This window comes from Nicrophorus vespilloides, unplaced genomic scaffold (assembly GCF_001412225.1).
Source record: "Nicrophorus vespilloides isolate i.1.1-1 unplaced genomic scaffold, Nicve_v1.0, whole genome shotgun sequence".
Taxonomy (NCBI): Eukaryota; Metazoa; Arthropoda; class Insecta; order Coleoptera; family Silphidae; genus Nicrophorus; species Nicrophorus vespilloides.
In genome coordinates, this window is record NW_017098129.1 from 1 (window position 1) to 20,351 (window position 20,351).

General features: G+C 38.3%; 3 protein-coding genes across 3 annotated transcripts; 2 read left to right on the top strand and 1 right to left on the bottom strand.

Annotated features, from left to right (window-relative positions):
* Nucleotides 1-207: 207 nt before the first annotated feature.
* LOC108561722 (putative sugar lactone lactonase YvrE) lies at nt 208-1,397 on the bottom strand. Its single transcript, XM_017919796.1, has 3 exons — nt 1,317-1,397; nt 873-1,252; nt 208-805 (listed from the first exon to the last, which is right to left on the bottom strand). The coding sequence occupies exons 1-3, from the start codon at nt 1,358-1,360 to the stop codon at nt 240-242; spliced, it is 990 nt and encodes a 329-aa protein (XP_017775285.1). The 5' UTR covers nt 1,361-1,397; the 3' UTR covers nt 208-239.
* A 450-nt stretch (nt 1,398-1,847) lies between these two features.
* LOC108561723 (39S ribosomal protein L55, mitochondrial) lies at nt 1,848-2,391 on the top strand. Its single transcript, XM_017919797.1, has 2 exons — nt 1,848-2,095; nt 2,161-2,391. Exons 1-2 carry the CDS (start codon nt 1,928-1,930, stop codon nt 2,305-2,307), a joined length of 315 nt encoding a protein of 104 aa, XP_017775286.1. The 5' UTR covers nt 1,848-1,927; the 3' UTR covers nt 2,308-2,391.
* Nucleotides 2,392-3,333: 942 nt separating this feature from the next.
* LOC108561721 (dual specificity testis-specific protein kinase 2) lies at nt 3,334-17,766 on the top strand. Its single transcript, XM_017919795.1, has 3 exons — nt 3,334-4,734; nt 15,789-16,109; nt 16,171-17,766. Exons 1-3 carry the CDS (start codon nt 4,477-4,479, stop codon nt 17,635-17,637), a joined length of 2,046 nt encoding a protein of 681 aa, XP_017775284.1. The 5' UTR covers nt 3,334-4,476; the 3' UTR covers nt 17,638-17,766.
* Nucleotides 17,767-20,351: the final 2,585 nt, after the last annotated feature.

A 20,351-nucleotide genomic window follows, 5' to 3' on the forward strand; every position in this document is an offset into this window, starting at 1 on the left:
AAATGTAAAAACACTGCTTTTTCGCGCATTTTTTAAACTTTGAACACGAATTACACCCAAACGGCTAAAACCACACTAATATATCGATACTTGCTAGATTCCCCAAACATTCAGCTTTCATATGCATATTTTGGCTTCATTCGATGTATAATAGTTTTCTAGAAAATCAATGAAATAATTGAAATAAATGTATTTTTTCGTGTTAAACATTGTTTAATATTGTTTTTTTTTTTGTTAATTCAACAAACTGTGGCTTCGAAAACTGGGACTCCCCTCGTCCCCAAATTGGTGACGGCGAAGAGGCTTCCAGCTGCAGGCTGCTGAAGACGTTGCTCGGCGTTCATCTGTACCCTCGAAGTGGTCACGAAGAGCACCTCCAAGTCACGACCTCCGAACATCACCGAAGTGACGTACCGTCCGGGAATGGCGATCCTCCTGAGGATCCTCCAGGTGCGCGAATCGATCTGCAGCACCGATCCGGCCCCATGGAGCGCCACCCAAAGGTTATCATCCTCGTCGATGGTCATTCCATCAGGAAGCGCCGACGCACCCAGATTCTTCAGATCGATTCCGACGCGACGGTTCGAGATGGCACCGGACGCATCGTCATAGTCGTACTCGACTATCTGATACGTGGGCGTGTCGATGTAGAAGAACCTATCGTTGGCCTTGCTCCAGGCTAAGCCGTTGCTAACGGTGACGGGCTTCACGGCAGCCTTCGGATGTTTCAGCGTCTCCTTGGTGATGAGGAAAAGGGACGCGTCGTCGGGGATAACACCAGACGAATTCTCGTACCCAATAGTCCCTGTTAAATAAATAAGACAAACAAACAAAAGGTAAACTCTAATAAATTGTGTCAATGTCATGGTTACCGAACCAAAGCCGCCCTCGACTGTCGGCCTTGCCATCGTTGAATCTGCTGCTGGGAATGTCCTCGGCAACCGTCGTCAACAGTTTCTTGCACTTGATCTGATGCTTTCCATCCCATTCCATCGAGATCACCGATCTGTTGACGCCAACCACGAATCTGTGCGGATCTCCTTCGCACTGCACCAAAGGAGAAACGGTTCCATCTAAATGAACGTAATAACTTTCCTCCGTCTCAGGGTTGTAACTGTAAACGCGACCCTCTTTGATGTCCACGAAGTAGAGAAGACCCGTCCTCGGATCCCACGTGGGTCCTTCCCCGTGCTCCAACGGCTCCGTCAGTTGAATAACAGCGGGATTCTTCGAAAATCCATAACAGAGAACGCTTAGAAATAAAAAAAAAAACAGTGAATTTTGTTGGAGCAATTTTTCTCGAGCAATTTTCTTACCTGTCGGCGAGCAGCAGAGCGAGAAACGCGCTAAAAACAATCATCTTTGTGGAATGACCTCAGCACACTGCGAAATCCATTCTAAATTCATATATTCATATATATATACAATAACAATAAGAGACAACAAGTAACTTGGAAGGAAGGGGGCTGTGCTTTATCGTTTTCGTTAAACAACAAAATACTTGAAATTATCCTTAAATTATACAAGTTACCTTCGCATTACTTTAGTTCCTCAATTGTTTCTAATCATTGAAACGTAACTAGCGATAATTCGAATGCAAATGTTTAACGTTTCCATGGTTATTCAATTGCTAATAAAATTGAATGCAAATTTCAAATTTATCAAAGAAGCTACAAGAGTTGCCTATCGAAACTGAACTGATTTTGCGTGTACACTCAGTATATCAATTTATTCATTTGCTACATCAGTTGTGATCCAATTAGACTAATAATTAGCAATTAATTTGATTGTGCGATTATGCATTATTCAATTTATTATGTAATTAGTGTAGGCAACTCGAATTGCACCATCTGACAGCAATCATAACCTCGCTTTTTCTCAAGAGCCCCCAACAACCTCTGGTGCAGAGATCACTTAGGTAACCAGGATGGTGGTACTCAAGATGTTTCAGCAGGTGAGACACCTGAACGCCTTCTCCGCGGCGGTGACGAGACCCCACAGGATCCTGTACGAGAGGACCTATCAAACTGTTATCGTCAACTCGGACGGTTCGTCGTACAACATCAGATACCATGAGCCCAGGCAGATCATCAAAGTAATTTCACCTTCAAATTTTTAAAAGCAAACACATAAATTAAAATCTCCTTTATTTTGATGCAGATGCCGATCAACGTTTGGACGTTGAGCGAAGCCGAACGTAAGGCGAGATTGGAGAAACGGAAACCCAAGCAGAAGGTCAAAATAATTGATGATATTGACGATGAGTATGATTCAAAGAAGTACCTGAAGTATCTCAAGAAGAAGTAGTTTGTGTGCATTTGCATCATTTCTATTAGTTTTGTTTGTTGCATCCGTGCAGCTAATATATATTGTTTTTTTTTTTGTTTTAAATCTCTTGTTAAAATTATACCCCATCTTGTAACTGTAATTGTTTTACAACAATTCAATTTAGAATATCCATGGTTACAATATAACAACGCAATGGTTAATGAAAGTTAATTATTTATATGGTAACCATGGATACTTATTAATTAATGAAAACAACGGATTACGCAACAGCGGTGAAATTGTACGACGAATCGAATCGTTTGAATTCGTTGGGGACTTTCGTTAATTAATCCGTACTTTCGTTATGCAAATCGTAAGAAACAATGGTGCAACGAAAGTCGCTTTGAGAATCCAATTTCACTTTTTCCTCTCAATTATGCAATTGTTTTCTTTACTCTTTTATTTCGTGCATTATTATATATATAATATGGATAACATCTTAAAATTTTTGGCCGCTTTTACTACCAGTTAAACGTTAAGAGATTAGGCCACAATGTTATCTTCAATTTGCACATTGGATAATCCGAGTTAGCGTGCGTTGAATAATCAAATTCACAAACAAAAGGTGAAGTTCGTATTTATTGGTTAACTTTGACGGCTTATAACAGGTGAACGGTGATAAGCACGAATCGCTGATTGGGCTCATTCGAAAGGCCACAGTTTTATCTTTAATTTACATATTGGATGTTCGAATTAGCGCGCTTTGTTATCGAATTATTAAGTGAAACGTGAAGGCGTGTCAAATATTAGAATCACTATATCTCGCTTATTAATCGAGATTACGAAACAGTAATGGTATCAAAAGATTTGCAATTAATTACTGGGTCTTAAGTAATAATCAAATATGCGAAGTGTTAATTGATTATTTATATTTATAATATTATTTATTTGTTGGCGCCATTTGATGATTCGGCTTGTGGAGGTGAGAGGGCGTTGGTGTCCGTCCCAACAGATGGTACGAATTCATCATCTTCCCCCCACCTCATAAAGACTTCGTGTGAATCCGCTAATGTTGGTGCATTTTCCAATTGGAGCGACTGAGATGGTTGTCACATCGTAATGGAGTGAAAGACGCGAGGGAAGGATTGGGTTTTCGTGTGTACGAGAAGGATGGATAGTGTGAAGAGAGGAGAGCTGCAGCAGCAGCAGGCAGGCATTTCTAAATACACATCATAGTCGAGTGAAAGCTTGCATTGCATCGGTCTCGTTGTATATTTACGTGTGTGCGCGATCTCCGGAGAGCTGAGCCTAATTGGAATTTCAGTTGGTGTCGATGATAATAGTAATAGTAACGATGATGTTGATGATGATGATGATTATGTTCAAGTGCGTTCGTCGCGAGATCTAGTTGTTGCGGTTGCAATTAGTGCAATAACCAAGGTAACGAGAAACAAGTGCTGAGGCAAGCAGAAGAATAGGAAAAGAGTGTGTAACAGAAGAAGAAGAAGACGAGAGAAAAAAAAAAGAAGACCGGAATCCTGCGGGGTTAAAGAGAGCCGCAGCGGTGCAAAACTGTCATCAGGGAATCCTGCTGCAGACGATGATGATGATGTGACGGTGGTGGTGGTGGTGTTCTATGCAGAAACATCTGAACGACGACTGTAAACAATCTCCGGGATTGGCTAGAAGAAGAAACAGTTGCTGCAGAGAAACAAAACATAGACTGTGTGTGTGTGTCTCCATGGGAGTGTGTATCAAGCAAGCATCTGTCAGCAGCAGCAGTAGAGACACACCACAGCCCTGACACAGATTGGCAGAAGGCCCCCCTTTACGAACACACAACCAAAAAAAAAAAAACAACCCCCCAAAGAGTGCTCTGATATTTTGTTTCAATTTTTGTTTTTAGATGCAATCCATCAGTCAGACAAAATTATAATGTGCTCGAGGCAGATCAAATACAAATGCTGCTGTGCAGAATTATGTACGAAATTGGTTAACAACACATAACTGCAATCTTGTGAGATAACGACAGAAAAAAAAAAGAAAGGGACCACACACACACACACATAAACACAACCACTCATCCAAATCTCTTGCCTATTTATTATTATTATTTCCATCTGATTCTCATTCATTTGGACTGTAACTCTCGGTGGTACACTCACAACGACAACAACAGAAACAAACATAACATTTTGAATCAGTTAAATGATGTATACGAAGGGCAAGGGCAATGAGCCAAAAATTTCCTGCATGTACGACACCCCCTGCGACCCCACCGACTGCGACTACGAGAAGCTCTTCTGCCCCAACAATGAGCTGTCAGAGCCACCGAAGAGTCGCAGCGACAGACTCAAGACTGGTCTGTCATGTCAGGCTCTGAAGCATGCCGTTGCCTCACTCCATCGCACAGACGACTTCCACAAGGAGAAGATTGGATCCGGCTTCTTCTCCGAGGTCTTCAAGGTGAGTCCACATAATAATCCAATTAGATCCCATTAAATCATGTGACTGTATGAGTCTGCAACTTTCTTCACATATGCAATTCATGTATATTGTACATTCCATGGTTATTTTTGATTCCCTCAAGTTTCACCAAAAAAAAAAAAACCCCCCTATACATTTAAAGAAAAACGACCCAATAATATTTCGTGTTGGCAACAACAGTTCCTATAAGACAAAAATATCATTAAACTTTGGTAACTTTTTCGTTTATCAAGTTTAAAGTTTGTAATTAACAACTGTCAATATTCAAATGCGTTTCTAATAAAAACATTCCATTCACACTAATTATACAATTTAAGAAAGTGGAGATTCTCAATTTCGTTTCGTTGTTTGCAATACCAAAATGAATGAAGGGTATTTATATACTAATTCTTTTTCACAATAATCATAATTAGAAGCGTTGCCAAAATTGGCTTTCACTCGAATAAATTAGGTACGAATGATGAGCATCGCGATCGATCATTGTAACGAAATTTCGTGAATTTGGAAAGGTGAAACAATGCGAAATTTCGCAACAATTGTTGTTTTGTTTTTGTTGTTGGGGGAGTTTCGTTAATTATTAATTAATGTTGGTAATGATGAATTTTGTTTTCAAAATGCGACTACTTGATTTGATTCTAATTGCCTTTCGTACGTTCGTGCAATCAATTTCGAAGAAAGCACACAATAAATAATAAACATTTGCTCGGGCGCTCTCTTATCTTAATCGCATAGCTTTACTTTATGACTGCGAAAACAAAAGATTAGCCTACGTGATCTCGTTTCGAGAATTACTTTTCAATTTGTTTCATTGTTTAAAACCCGAAGAAGAAGATTAACTTGCAGTTATCTTCACGATTGTAAAGAATCAAAATAAACGGATGACTGTGCTAATTGCAGAAAATAACAACAACAATGACAACGACAGTGGCGGCGACAACAACAACGGCACTTCTTTTATTTTTATTTTTGGTTGAAATTTTGTGACCTTCGCTCATGTTTATTCCTACTGATAAGGACGAGCGAGATAATGTAATTCGCACCTGATAAAACTGTTGTTGTTAATTTACAATGAAAATGAATGTAATTAATGTATCTCTGGTGGAGTGACGCAAAAAGCAACCAAAAAAAAAAAAGAAGTAATAATAAATTAAAGCCGAAATAAAGACGCATTCGACCTGATTCAATTGTTTCTGCGAGTTCCTCTCAAATCGCAGTTGGCTTCTTCCATGTTGCTTAGCAACAGATTGCAGCTGTAATATTTGCAATTGATGTTCTCTAACAGTTGAAGCATTCGAAACATGTATATATGATTATTGTTGTGTTGATTTGCGAATCCTCAGTTTTCGGCGCCAGAGTAACCATAGCAACAATAAAATAATAATAGAAACAACAGATGACGATGATGATTAGTTGCATGATGATTGCGGATGAAGTGTAGAAAGCGGAGACGGACGGAAAAGTTGCGCAACTTTTCTATGTTTCAATGAAGACGAAGAACGAGCGCAACATTAAATAATAATAATACTAATAACAGAAGAAACTAAAAGTGTCGGAAATCGAGGAATCCCGGTGGGCGGCAATACTACCAATTGTTTGTGTTACGTAACTAACGACTCATTTTTTGTTTCTGTTGTTGTTGTTGTTGGTCCGGTATTTCCAAACTTTCGGTTAACTTATAAAAAAAATAATAAAAGGAGGAATGTTTAATTGATGAGGCGCTGAAAGCTCGACTTGGCAGCAGGCGACGACGATTCACCTCTTTTCTTTTTTTTTTCTTATTGCTTTGTTTTTGAGTGTTTGAACGTTAAATTTAGACCGAATATAGAATATGTCCGTCTCTTTGATCGATCAAATTCGCGAGCGAAGGATGAGATGATGAGACAAGAGGACGTTAAATGCAGCAGTGAGCAGTAGCTGCTGCTGCTTCTTTCGCAACATCCGAAAATAGGATGTGGAAGCGCGGAATTTTGTTATTTTCTTCGCGATTACGTAAAAGCGTTCACTTTCGTGGATGCGAAATCACCCAGGTTTGCCAATTTCTCGTTGCCAACCTGCTAATAGTGCATATGCAAAGTTGCCATGGTAACGGAATTGCGCTTATTATATACGTGTTTTCGCCAATTACTGCTGCTAATTATCGGCCATTTATCTAATCGAATCGTTAAATCCCGCAATCTCGTTCGTTATCTTCAAGTATTTCGGTGTTACCAAGGGGACGCCGTCGTTATTCATCCATATTTCTATGGTTACGCAACGAAATAGAATCAATGAATTCATCTTTAATCAAAGCAATAACAATGGCGAGAGCATTTTAGCACTTTAGTGGTAATCGGTTTTGCACTTTCTTTGCGATTGTTCCTTTTTTTTTGTAAATTTTTTGTGAATTGGTATTGCTTTCATATTGACATTTGGTTACTTACATTAGTTACTAAATTTGTTGATTTTTAGTGATATTTCGCATTCAACAATTGGCGATTCTAAATGAGCTGATTCGAAATGTCATTTGACGTTTCCAATGTCGGTTTTTAGTAAATCGAGAATTGATTAAGATTGAACATCATAATGATAGCATTAAAAATAAAGAGTAAATGTATTCGTTTTGGATATTTGCATCGGAATTTGCTCTTCGCGTCGTTTCTTTTTCTTTTTTTTTAATTTTTGGTGATTTATTTTTTTTGTGAATTGGTATTACTTTCATATTGACATTTGGTTACTTACATTTAGTTACTAAATTTGTTGATTTTTAGTGATATTTCGCATTCAACAATTGGCGATTCTAAATCAGTTGATTCGAAATGTCATTTGACGTTTCCAATATCGTTATCATAATGATATCATTAAAAATAAAGAATAAATGTATTCGTTTTGGATATTTGCATCGAAATTTGCTCTTCGCGTCGTTTCTTTTTGTTTGTTTTTTTAATTTTTGGTAAGAGAGCATTTTAGCACTTTAGTGGTAATCGGTTTTGCACTTTCTTTAAAACCTTATTTGCGATTGTTCCTTTTTTGTTTTTGTTTGTTTGTTTCCAAGGATGCTGGACAAATGCAGATGGTTTTTTGTTTTTTTTTGCACAGCGTGTGCCATGATTCCTCCTCCTCCTCCTCCTGCTTTTTACCATTGACCTTAAACGGTGTCCTCCGATCGGTGTGGTCATCGGTGTTGTGCCTTCCTCGTTGGTCGTTTGAATTTGAATCGCGCTAGGCCATGGGTCCATTTCGTTGTTCTTGTCATCGCCTGTTGTTTCAAAGCCACCGCGATCGCAGAAGTGTGTCAAGAATATGAGCATTGACATTAGTAGTGAATGCAATGCATTAGAAATGATTTAGATTTAGATTGAAGAAACAAAATTCGTTGAATCAATTGTGAATGCGAGAGTAAAATTGAAATTATTTTGAGACAAATTTGTTGTATCTTACGGCGGTGGGTAGGTGAGATGTGCGTGCGCGTTCATAAAAGTGTCTTAGGTTATTTCTGTTTGCCGAAAGATTTAAACAGAAATCGGATTTCCACCGAAAACAACAAACAACAAAATGTACGCTGTAACAGAACTGACCTATAATAAGCACACTTTTTCTCTCTCTTTCTCTCTCTTTCAGTGAAAAAGAGTATCAATATTTCTCTCTCTTTTTCTAAATATTTGCGTTTCGGAAACGCACTCAAAGACGACAGAGAGAGAGAAGAGCTGAGTTTCAGGAATAGAACAGAGTTTCGGTAATCCATCCGTTCATTATCGAAAACAGTTTCGACTTCATTTTCAATTTGCACAGTAACCTTGATATTTTCTTTGCAAAATTTACCCGATTAATCGATTCGCAGGTGTTACGTGATTAAAAGAAAAAAAAATTGAACATCGAATATGCGTAAACGCGATAAGATAAGTTGGCGCGTTTTTCTTTTCCCCGTGATTAATAATGTTTTGTTTCCACGGAAATTACGCGTCAGTTTTGTTTTCTCGATTCTAGTGAAATATGTGGATTTATACAAAATGTACATTTTTATTGTTGTTGTTCACTTATTTTTAATTAAATCGATCGGCCTTCGTCTGTCCTTCGAGTTCATTTGTTGAGTTTATCAACTTGATATATAAAAATAAAATGCAGACAATTGCAGTGATCACAGATGGCGTTTTTCAAGATTGGCGATATTCGTAGGCAACCGATTTGCCCTTAACTCTAAATCGTAGGCAACTGTTTATCATCATTCGGTTGCGAGAAAAACAGGTTGGCCGTGACGGGAAACGTTTAATATAAATTGATAATTATTGTTTTCATTTAGCGCCGTGATTCATTCATTCATTCATTCTCAGTGGGCGCGCGGGGAAAATAACAGTTTCGTTGCACTTAAATTGTGTTGCGCTTCTTCTGTTTTTTCTTTCTTCTTCAATTTCCGCACTTAAACTAATTATAACATGAATTATGTTAACTGTGCATGTGAAAAGTTGGGTTAATTAACCTGATGTTTTGTTTTCTTCTTTTTCTTCTTCTGATTCAACCGCACCTTGGAATCGAGTTTAACCAAAAACAAAAATAAGTTGGCAACGTGTGCTTTTAATTTTTTGTTTTTTTTGGGGGAAGAAACAGGTGAAGGAGCACCTTTGGCCGCGTGCGAAATTCCGTTTTGGCACCAATCCGTTCTCCTTTTCTTTCTCTCTTTGCATAAAATCCGCTCAACGTAGATTCTAAAATATACTTTCTTCAACTCTCTTTTTTATTTATTTTTTTAAAATTTTTGGTGATTTTTTTTTGTGAATTGGTATTGCTTTCATATTGACATTTGGTTACTTACATTAGTTACTAAATTTGTTGATTTTTAGTGATATTTCGCATTCAACAATTGGCGATTCTAAATCAGTTGATTCGAAATGTCATTTGACGTTTCCAATATCGTTTTTAGTAAATCGAGAATTGATTAAGATTTAATATCATAATGATCATTAAAAATAAAGTATAAATGTATTCGTTTTGGATATTTGCATCGGAATTTGCTCTTCGCGTCGTTTCTTTTTCTTTTTTTAAATTTTTGGTGATTTATTTGTTTGTGAATTGGTATTGCTTTCATATTGACATTTAGTTACTAAATTTGTTGATTTTTAGTGATATTTCGCATTCAACAATGTCGTTTTTAGTAAATCGAGAATTGGATAAGATTGAATATCATAATGATAGCATTAAAAATAAAGAGTAAATATATTCGTTTTGGATATATGCATCGGAATTTGCTCTTCGCGTCGTTTCTTTTTCTTTTTTAAATTTTTGGTGATTTATTTTTTTGTGAATTGGTATTGCTTTCATATTGACAATTTGGTTACTTACATTTAGTTACTAAAACCATTTTTGTTTGTTGATTTGTAGTGATATTTCGCGTTCAGCGATTGGCGATTCTAAATGTCATTTGACGTTTCCAAAGTCGTTTTTAGTAAATCGAGAATTGGATAAGATTTAATATCATAATGATATCATTAAAAATAAAGAATAAATGTATTCGTTTTGGATATTTGCATCGGAATTTGCTCTTCGCGTCGTTTCTTTTTTTGTTCTTCTCACGTCGTTTCGTACCAGAACAAATGCGAGTCGGTCGGCATTCTAGATTCGCGACGCGTTAAAACTGAATGGTTTAAACAGAGAGAGAAAAGAATAATTTCGCGAGCTGCTGAAAGGAAACGAAAAAAAAAAAAGAATGCGGTTCCGTACTTTCGTATATCGACCTGATTCGAATTAATCGATCGAAATTATTGCTGATTATTTATATATATATAAATCTTGATGCGAAAGAAAAATTGTACTTTTCATGTGAATCTCTCTTTCGCTTTGCTTTGCTTTTTAGTATCGTGTTCATTCATTCATTCATAAAATTCAAACAATTAATACGCGATGTGCGTACATTTTTTTTTTTCATATAATATAAACGAACAATGAACCCGTTAATTATATCACATCGTGCACACGGACTTTCTTCGGATTTTGAAACAATGCGAAACAAACGACGACAATTGTTTGTTTTTACTTTGTTTTTTGATGTTGTTTTGTTTTCCGCGCGTGTCGCTTTTCTTTTTTTATTCTCTTCGTTTGTTTGTTTTTTTCTTCACCGAGAGATCGAAGAGTGAAACTTGTATGAAAAAAAAAAAGACAACCGGGAAACAATGAAGCGAAAAACGAGCGTGCGATTTTGTTTCGAAAGGAAAGTGTTTTTTTTTTGTTCGTTTCTTGACGAATTATGAGTGAAAACGCGAGTGAAGATCAGGTTCGAATGTGATTTAGGAGAAGAGATAGCCATGAAGTTGTGGCCTATAGCTTTTTGTTTTGTTTTTTTTTGGCAAAGATTCTCACTAATTGGTTCTTCGGACGCGTTGTCACTTCTTTGGTTTTCCGCAATGTTAAAGAAGACGAAGGAGTGAGTGAGTGAGTTAAGGTATTTAGTCGGAGGAGATGTTTACGGTGTTGTTCGCATTTCTGTGTCTCCTCTCTCGTTGGTATTTACTCTATTTCGGGTTTGACGCGTGGGCGACTTTGGGAAGAGATTCTACTGCTGCCGCAGCCGCCGTCAGGTCGCAACGAGAAGAAACGAGACGACGACGACGACGAAGAGTGCAGCAGGCATAGTGTCAACCGTTCGTTCCTGTTTTCTCTTCTATTTTCCCATCGTCTTCTTTGCCTTTGCCTCTTCATTCCACACTCGACGCAAGGTGTAGGTGTGTTGTTATTCAACTCTTTCTCTCTCTCTCACTCACTCACTCAAGCACTCTTGATCGCTCCTCGTAAAATGCGTGGAATTCCTCGACGGGCGGAGAGGCGCCAAAATCTCCACTTCACTTCTTCTTTCCAGCTTCATTTTTTGTTTTTTGGTATACCCTCATTTTTTTTTCTTCTTCAAACTTTTTCTTCGTTTCCATAGCGCAATTCCTACAGTTGTTCCTCCATAAAATCCAATTTACATAATAATTGGATCTACCGCGATTTTCAACTCGCTAGAAAAATGTTTCTCAGGTGGTTCCTATAAAATCTGCACACCTTAGTTATTACGTAACCATGGTTATATCAAAAGACGCCATTTGTAGTTGTTGTTGTTGTTGTAAATAAAGAACATTTCGTTACCATAGTTACATTAATAGAAGCGCATCATAACAATTGCATACTTCGATTATTAATCTGCATTACGTAACTATGGTTACATCAAAAAATAATGCGCGATGGAAGATCGCTTTCGTTCTGTAATTTATATACTTTTTTTTTTTAAGTTTTTACAATGTTCACATTATTTTGAAGAAAGAAAGTAAATGTAATAATTTTTTTCTCTAACTCAATTAATTATCAAATAGAAATGTTTGTATTTTCTCACCCATTTCGTGTTCGTTTTTCTTTTGTTTGTTTGTTTATTTGCATAGATTTAATGAAAGAATCTGAATGCGAAACAATCGTTTAATTAACTCGTTATTAATCAGAGTGCAACGCGAAGTGTAGAAGAAGAAAGAAAGAAAGAATAACTTTCGCAAACATCGCGTTGTTTTTGTTTCGTTCGTTTGTTTTGCGTTGTTATTGGTGATGATGATAATAATTGGAATTGGCCGAAGAAGGGAGGAAATAATTATGGACAGGATGGAACTGTTTTCGACATCTTCCTTCCTTCCTTCCTTTCCGTTTTTCACTTCTCTCTCGTTGAGACATCTTCATCAGTTTTCTTCATACTTTTGATGTTGTCTGTTTCCCTTCAGCGATTGCGGTAACAACAGTAGTAGTCGTCTTTTTTTTTTAATTGTCGTCGAGAGCATATCGAATTTAATTTTTCTTTCCTAACTGTTTCCACGTTCTCTCTATCTATCTCTCTGTCTGTCTTCATCGTCTGCGTCTTTCGTGCACTGTGTACTGCACACCCAATTAGAGAGGAGCGGATCTTTTACTGTTTTTCCTCGGCCATCTGGGATCTCTTGGAAACGACCTCAGCCTCCATTAGATGAAGAAGAAGAAGAACAACAGCAGTCGTCGCCCTTGCCACGCTTTTGTTTTCCGTTTCGTTTGCGACAACTTCGTCTTCGCCTACTTGACTTTGTCGTTGTTACTGTTGTTGTTCTTGTTGTTGTTACCATGGAGATTGTGAAATAGTTGAGGATGTCGCGAAGAGGAAAAATCCGGTATTGCATCCGAATAGTTGGCGTCGAGTTTAGGCAATTAAACGTTTAATTGCTGGAAAGTTAGTTAGTCGGTCGCGTTTTTTTTACGCAACGGCGCTATTAATTTCTCGCCTCTTCTTCTTCTTCTCCTTCATACTTTTGGAAACTAGTTTTTCTCTCTCTCTCTCTATTTTTTTTTTAAATGCGCAATTTATAAATAGAAGTAGAAACCGCCGAACATCGATTTTTCGCTAAGTTCATCGCGGTGTAAAGGTAAATCGGGTTGCTTTGGTTTGGTTGGCATTTGCGTAATTCCACAAAAAAAAATATATATGTAAACTTGTTAGAAGTCACTATCTGTATACGGTTGCTAAGCAATTGACAAGTAGTTGAAGAATGACAAGTTCGTAGATGGCGCGTTCCAATAAACGTCAAAGTGACAGTTATAGAAATGTCATTATGACAATAAAAATAATATATAAACTTCTTAGAAGTCACACAGATATTCAACTCAATTTACAGTCGCTAAGCATTTGACAAGTAGTTGATGAATGACAACTTCGTAGATGGCGCGTTCCAATAAACGTCACAAAGTGACAGTTATAGAAATGTCATTGTGACAATGAAAATAATATATAAACTTCTTAGAAGTCACACAGATATTCAACTCAATTTACAGTCGCTAAGCATTTCACAAGTAGTTGATGAATGAGAAATTCGTAGATGGCGCGTTCCAATAAACGTCACAAAGTGACAGTTATAAAAATGTCATTATGAGAATCACATTTTGAGTCTGTAATTGTTAATGAATGACGATTCCGTAGATGGCGCGTTCCAATAAACGTCATAAAGTGACAGTTATAGAAATGTCATTATGACAGTCACATTTTGTGTATGTTATTGTTGATGAATGACGTATCCGTAGATGGCGCGTTCCAATAAACGTCAAACTGACAGTTATAGAAATGTCATTATGAGAGTCACATTTTGTGTATGTTATTGTTGATGAATGACGATTCCGTAGATGGCGCGTTACAATAAACGTCAAAGTGACAGTTATAGAAATGTCATTATGAGAGTCATATTTTGTGTCTGTAATTGTTGATGAATGACAAATCCAAATAACAAATCCAATCACAAAGTGACAGTTATAGGAATGTCATTATGACAGTCAAATTTTGTGTATGTAATTGTTGATGAATGACGAATCCGTAGGTGGCGTGTTCCATTAAACGTCACAAACTGACAGTTATAGAAATGTCATTGTGACAGTCGCATTTTGTGTGTGTAATTGTTTCGAAAGTACAGGGAAAATTGGAACGGTCGCACCAGCAGCAGCACTTTCTTCGTTTTGCGCTCGTTTTTTTTTTATTATTATTATCGCTCAATTACCGAGAGGCGAAAATGTCCAATAACTGCTTGCCTTGTCGATCTTCGGTGAAGACGAGCGAATGATGGAGAAAGAATGAAAAAAGTGTACACATCGAAACTAATTAAATATTTATGGAGGAGACACGTCGCGCAATAGAAACGCAACGGAATGGCTAATTACGATTTTCTAATTTCTTCTTTCCTTTCGGTTCTTCCTTCATCGATTCATCGGGTTTTGCTGCCAATCGAAATCAACCAAAGGCTACTTGATAAATAGCAAACTATGCACAATTTGGAATTCTTCTTTTGTTTTTGTATTGGTTTGAGAGAAAGATGTAAAAAGAAAGAAAAAGTCTGAACGGTGCATCAACATCATCATTAACTACGACGACATATGGTGCACAAATTGCGATGTGAAAGAGTGGAGTTTTTTTTTTGTTCGGAATGCCGAAAATTGATTGATTTCGAAGCGAATTGGGAACTCCACTTTCTTCTCTTCGATCTCTTTTAGATGCTTTTGAATTTGGGTCGTCGTCCACGTTTCTCGCAATCGATGTTTGTCTGTCTGTAACGCTTCGTTCACATCAATATTTGCATTTGCAGATGTCACATCTTAACTGTTGTTGTTGTTGTCACCGTTTAGTCTGGCTTCTTCTTCTGTTTATATTTTCACGGCCGACGTTGATTGATCGATTGTTTCCAACCCCCTCGTGCTGAATTTTCACGTTTTTCTTTCTTTTTTTTACCTTTCACATATATTTCTCCCAATATGAGGACGGACGAAAGGTTGGATATATATATATGTGTGTGTATCGCATTAATAAATCAAAAGCAGGCCGCGATCTGAGTCACTCCTCCACCTTCGCTCGTTGTTCGTGCCGTACTGCGGACAAATTCTTATTTTTAGACATCGCCCTGTTAATTTATTTATTTATTTCATTTCATTTCATCCTTAGAAATCTTCAAAATATATATATCGCTAATGACGCTGTCATCATCATCATGACAACTATCACATTCTGACAGGATAATTGTCATTGTGACAGTTGTCATTGTGACGTAATCCATTGCGAATTATCATTATACCAATGACATCTGTCGTGACAGTTAATTATCATCGCACGTTCGATTATCGTCGACTTGAAAGTTTGTCCTTCATTAAATATATGTCCTCTGCTTGATTTGCGTTTAAATATTTATGTTGCGACGAAAATATGGAGACATAAACATGATATATCCAGTTGTATTAAAAAAAAAAAGAAACATAATTAAATCACAGCCATCTGAATATAATATAATAATGTGTGTAATAATGATAACATATTTTAAACGTAACGTGGTTATAATAATAATAAAACAAGACGGCGATGACGTTCGTGAAACAGCTATAAATAACTTTGTAATTGCTGTAGAAACGATTATAATGTTGATTCGAATTTCGTAATTAGTTTTTTGATTTTTTGCATGAATTGTAAATTTTCAAATAGATGGCGTTGTTTGTATTGAATTTTTTATTGTTTGTTGATTGGTATTAATTGTTGTTGTTGTTGTTTCTAGGTGACGCATAGGGTTACTGGTCAGGTGATGGTGCTGAAGATGAACCTGCTGAGGTCGAACAGACGTAACATGCTGAAGGAGGTGGAGCTGATGAACAAGTTGTCACATCCGAACATCCTGTCGTTCATGGGTGCGTGCGTGCACGAGGGTCAACTGCACGCCCTCACCGAGTACATCAATGGGGGCTCACTGGAGCAGCTGATACAGAACAGGACGATCGATCTGCCACAGTCCACCAGGGTGTCGATAGCCAGAGATATCGCACGAGGAATGACCTATCTCCATTCGATGGGCGTCTTCCACAGGGACCTCACCAGCAAGGTAATTGAAAAACACACTTTGTTTGTTTGTTTGTAAACTAGATGTCGTTGTTTATTTGTAGAATGTGCTGATCAGGAGGCAGGACAGCGGGGAACTGCAGGGAGTCGTCGGAGATTTCGGATTGGCCGCGAGGATTCCGGAGGCGGGGAGCACGGTGAAACTGTGCACGGTCGGATCTCCCTATTGGATCTCGCCGGAATGCCTGAAGGGTCTCTACTACGACGAGAGGAGCGACGTCTTCAGTTTCGGCATCGTCCTCTGCGAGCTAATAGCGCGCGTCGAAGCGGATCCGGACAAGTTGCCGCGCACCGACAACTTCGGTCTCGACTATCTCGCCTTCCACGAACTGTGCGAGCCGACTGTAGATCCGGACTTTCTGCAGCTCGCCTTCAGCTGCTGCACCATCGAACCAAAGAGTCGGCCGAGCTTCCCGGAGATCGTGCAGAGCGCCGGGAAGATCCTCGCCGACATCAGACAGCACGAGGAGACGGCCAAAGCGACGAAGACGGCGAGCATCGCGAAGAGCGTCGAGCAGCTGGCGGCGCTCTCCTCGTCGGCGTCGGCGCAATCTTCGGCGCCGCAGCACCGGAAGATCGTTCATCGGCGATCGCTGTCCGAAGACGTGTCCGCGTTCTCGCCACTATCGTCCAGATATTCGAGCATGGAGAAGGCTCGGAAGCACGCGTTGGCGATGTGCAGCCAGGATCCGTACTACAAGCCGCGCACCACGAATCCGTTCACCTCGCTGGCGCAGTACAGGGGCGTCAAGAAGTTCCTCGGAAACTTTTCGTGCTCGGAACTGTCCTCGACGTTCGTGGAGAACGGCGAGACGGCGCGATCTCTGCCCGGCTCACCGACGCCTTCGCGGAAAGCCTCCTCGTCGCCGCACGGCAAAGACGGGTCGGCGTACGGCGGTGGATCCGGCACGAATCTATCGGATTTGGGCGCCGCCGTCGAGAGCGCGACGCCGAATCTGCTGCGGAGACGAGGTTCGTGCGAGTCCGGCTTCTACTCGTCGGTGGGCGAGTGCCTTTCGCCGAACAGCCTATGGGATAGCGGCACCGCGGTCAGTTCGCTTCGTTCATTGGACGAACTGGAACCTGCAGAGTTGCACGCCATCTACAAACGCGCCTCCTCCATCTACACGGACAGCAACGAGGACATCTCCAGCCTGGCCGGATCCGATTGGGCGCAGGAGACAAACATATCATCCATCGTCGATTACTTCGAGCGGAAGGGTTCCCGGCACACGTACGGCGGCGGACGAAGCGGATCACGAATCGCCGCCCTCCGGAAATCCCTCGAACGACAAGGGGGCGTCGGTGGCTCCGCCTCCTCCTCCTCGTCGTCAACAGCAACAGCAGCAGCATCGTCGACTACTGTATCCGCCCTTCATCCGATGGGACCCGCCCCCCTTGGCTCCGCCTCCGCCGCCTCCCACCTGATGCCGCAGCGCTCCAAGTGCACGCGTCTCGTACTGTGCGAGGGCGCCGTCCGCTCCAAGCTGCCCCTCTTCGACAAGAAGTAGTCAACTTGTTCCACAATTAACTAAAACCACGCGAGTTTCTTCATTGAATGAGCGACAGAGATTTATATAAATATATTTAGAGAGAGAGAGAGAGTGAAAGAAATGAAAGAGAGCGAAAGAGAGAGAGAAGCGCGCGCGAAGCGAGATGAAAAATTTATTATTTTCTTCTAGTCACACAAACATTGTTTTTTTTTTTTTTCGATCGAACCAAAAGATGAAAACATTCGGAGAAACAAAAGAGTATAAAAGCAATGGAAAGGGCCTAAACAATTCTAGTAAAATGAAAAGAGAAAGAACTAAAACGAAATTTGTTGATGGTGAAAACGAGTGATGAAGAGGAATTGGTTAGATAGACAAACTAAAACTAAATTTTAATTAGTATATTTCGATAGTATTATTTGAATGAACGAGCAGCAATAAAGAGTGAGAGAGAAAGATAGAAAGAGAGAGAGAGAGATCGGACTAAATGAAAAGTTATCAATCATCAATGAAAAGTCTTTTTAGTTGTTGCATGTTTCTTGTACGCCATCTCTTGTTTTCAATTGTAAACAAAAGTTTCCTAGTTGACAAACAAAAGATCTTCATTTGTTTCCTAGTGACAAAACCTAAAATGACAAGTAAATTTTGAAGAATGCAATTTATTAAAAAAGAAATATATAAAGTGGAGGATTTTTTTTTGATGATTGATGTTTGAAATTTGATTTGTTTAATTGTGCGGAGGAAAACTTTTCGAAGCAATAAAGAAGGAAGAGAGAGACTGATTACGACGCGCGTCGATTGTTTGTTTGTTTGTTTCTATTTGTTTTTTTTTTCTATTCTCTTCTTAACCATCACAACCATCTTGATTTTAGTTCTTTTCTTCACTTTTCACATCTTTTGTTTCTTTTTTTGTTTGTTTGTTTTTGATCGAAGACAAAGCTATTTTGATTTATTATCATTATTAATTTATACTACTACCTTACGCTACCCACTTTTTTTGTTTGTTTTTTTGTTTTAAATTAATATTTTTGTTTTCTTTATCATTTGTGATTAAAATTCGAAAGAGATTTTCCTTATTTCTTCATCTATTCTATTATTATTATAATTTTCTATTTTTTTGTTTTCTTCCTTTCTTTGTGTACAGCGTTTATTTAACCTTTAAGTAGAGACATTTTCGTTTTTTTTTTTTTATCGTGATTTGAATGAAATAGAAATATTTGTATGTGAGAATGAGTGTGTGTAAGAGAGAGAGTGACGATAATTATTTTGAAGTGGTGAAGAAGGAGTTAAAGAGAGGAGGAGGAAGTGTAAGAGGACTGTAGAGGAATAAAGAAGAAACGAAATGAAATTGGAGATTGATATATAATATATATTTTGTACTTTATAGATGAATTTATTAATTGTAATTACTGTGAAAGATAGATGTCGTTGTCGAGAGATGTGTTTTTTTTTTCATTCTTTGTTCATTTCATTATTTTTGTTTGTGTTTTTGGCCAACGTTGATTTTGATTTTCTTTTATTTCATATTTGTTCACTCGATTGCAGTAATAGAGGTAACTCTATTGTTTTAACACTCGTTCAACTGTTCATTCTAAGCTCCGCCCACCTTTTCAGTTGTTTGAGCAACGCCACGCCCCGCCTCTCCATTGATAGAAACCCGAGCGGAGCCGAGTCAACACGCTCGGCTCGTGACCGTCCATAAACTCCTCTTTTGTTCTCTCGTACTTCTTTTGTTTCTCGACGAAGGCTCGCCCTTGATTATTTTTTATTATTTTTCTTTTCTTTCTTCGATCATCGGAATGAACGAGATAGAAAGAGATAAAAAAAGAAAAAAGAGTATTTTGTTGTAGTGTTTCGTTTCGTTTGAATTTATGATTGTGGTCCGTTTGTATCTTCCATGAGATGTCTTGTCAATATTAACTGTATACAATTTTAGTGGATAAGAACTATATATATATATTATATCGAAGAAGGCGGCGGGAAAGGAATGTCAACTGAAATATGTATATATATATATGTGTGTGTGTGTGCATGCGTACACACACACACATATATAAATATATATGAAGAAAAAAAATAATAATAATAAAAAAAACAAAAACAATATGATATTTGAAATGAAATGAAGACTTGTTTTCTCTCTCTTTTATTGAATTTGATTTATCGACAGGAATTCAAGAAAAGAAAAAAAAGGTAAATATATACTTTAATTATTATTTATAAATCAAATAAAGAGACATTCAGCTTTCATACGAGTGGTCGATGATGTAATTATCCTAAAAGGTTGTCAAGTTATTAACGAAAAACTGAAAAAAAATCGAAAAAAAACGTTGTTTCTCTGTTACGTAACTTTTGTTACATAGAAAGTTGCGCTACGCTTGCGTGCATCTGATTATGCAATAAAATCATAAAAAAGTTTATTACTTTTCGAGTTATTAACGAAAACCTGACAACATGACTTTTTTGACAAATTCAATTCACTTTTTTTCCATTTTCTACAGCTCATAGCAGGCGACTAGATGACAGTACGAAGATGCAAGTAGACTCGTTGGATAGGTGAGACATTTAGCTTTCATACGAGTGGTCGATGATGTAATTATCTTAAGGGGTTGTCGAGTTATTAACAAAAAACTGAAAAAAAATCGAAAAAACGTCGTTTCTTTGTTACGTAACGAACATTACGTAACTTTTGTTACATACAAAGTTGCACAACGCTTGCGTGCATCTGATTATGC

Bases quoted from the DNA above. Each gene is read 5' to 3' on its own strand.
- LOC108561722 (XM_017919796.1), bottom strand. From the start codon at position 1,360: ATGATTGTTTTTAGCGCGTTTCTCGCTCTGCTGCTCGCCGACAG. The intron at 1,253-1,316 runs GTAAGAAAATTG...TTTATTTCTAAG, and splicing joins GCTCTGCTGCTCGCCGACAG to CGTTCTCTGTTATGGATTTT. The intron at 806-872 runs GTAACCATGACA...TTTATTTAACAG, and splicing joins TCGAGGGCGGCTTTGGTTCG to GGACTATTGGGTACGAGAAT.
- LOC108561723 (XM_017919797.1), top strand. From the start codon at position 1,928: ATGGTGGTACTCAAGATGTTTCAGCAGGTGAGACACCTGAACGCCTTC. The intron at 2,096-2,160 runs GTAATTTCACCT...ATTTTGATGCAG, and splicing joins AGCCCAGGCAGATCATCAAA to ATGCCGATCAACGTTTGGAC.
- LOC108561721 (XM_017919795.1), top strand. From the start codon at position 4,477: ATGATGTATACGAAGGGCAAGGGCAATGAGCCAAAAATTTCCTGCATG. The intron at 4,735-15,788 runs GTGAGTCCACAT...TGTTGTTTCTAG, and splicing joins TCTTCTCCGAGGTCTTCAAG to GTGACGCATAGGGTTACTGG. The intron at 16,110-16,170 runs GTAATTGAAAAA...GTTTATTTGTAG, and splicing joins ACAGGGACCTCACCAGCAAG to AATGTGCTGATCAGGAGGCA.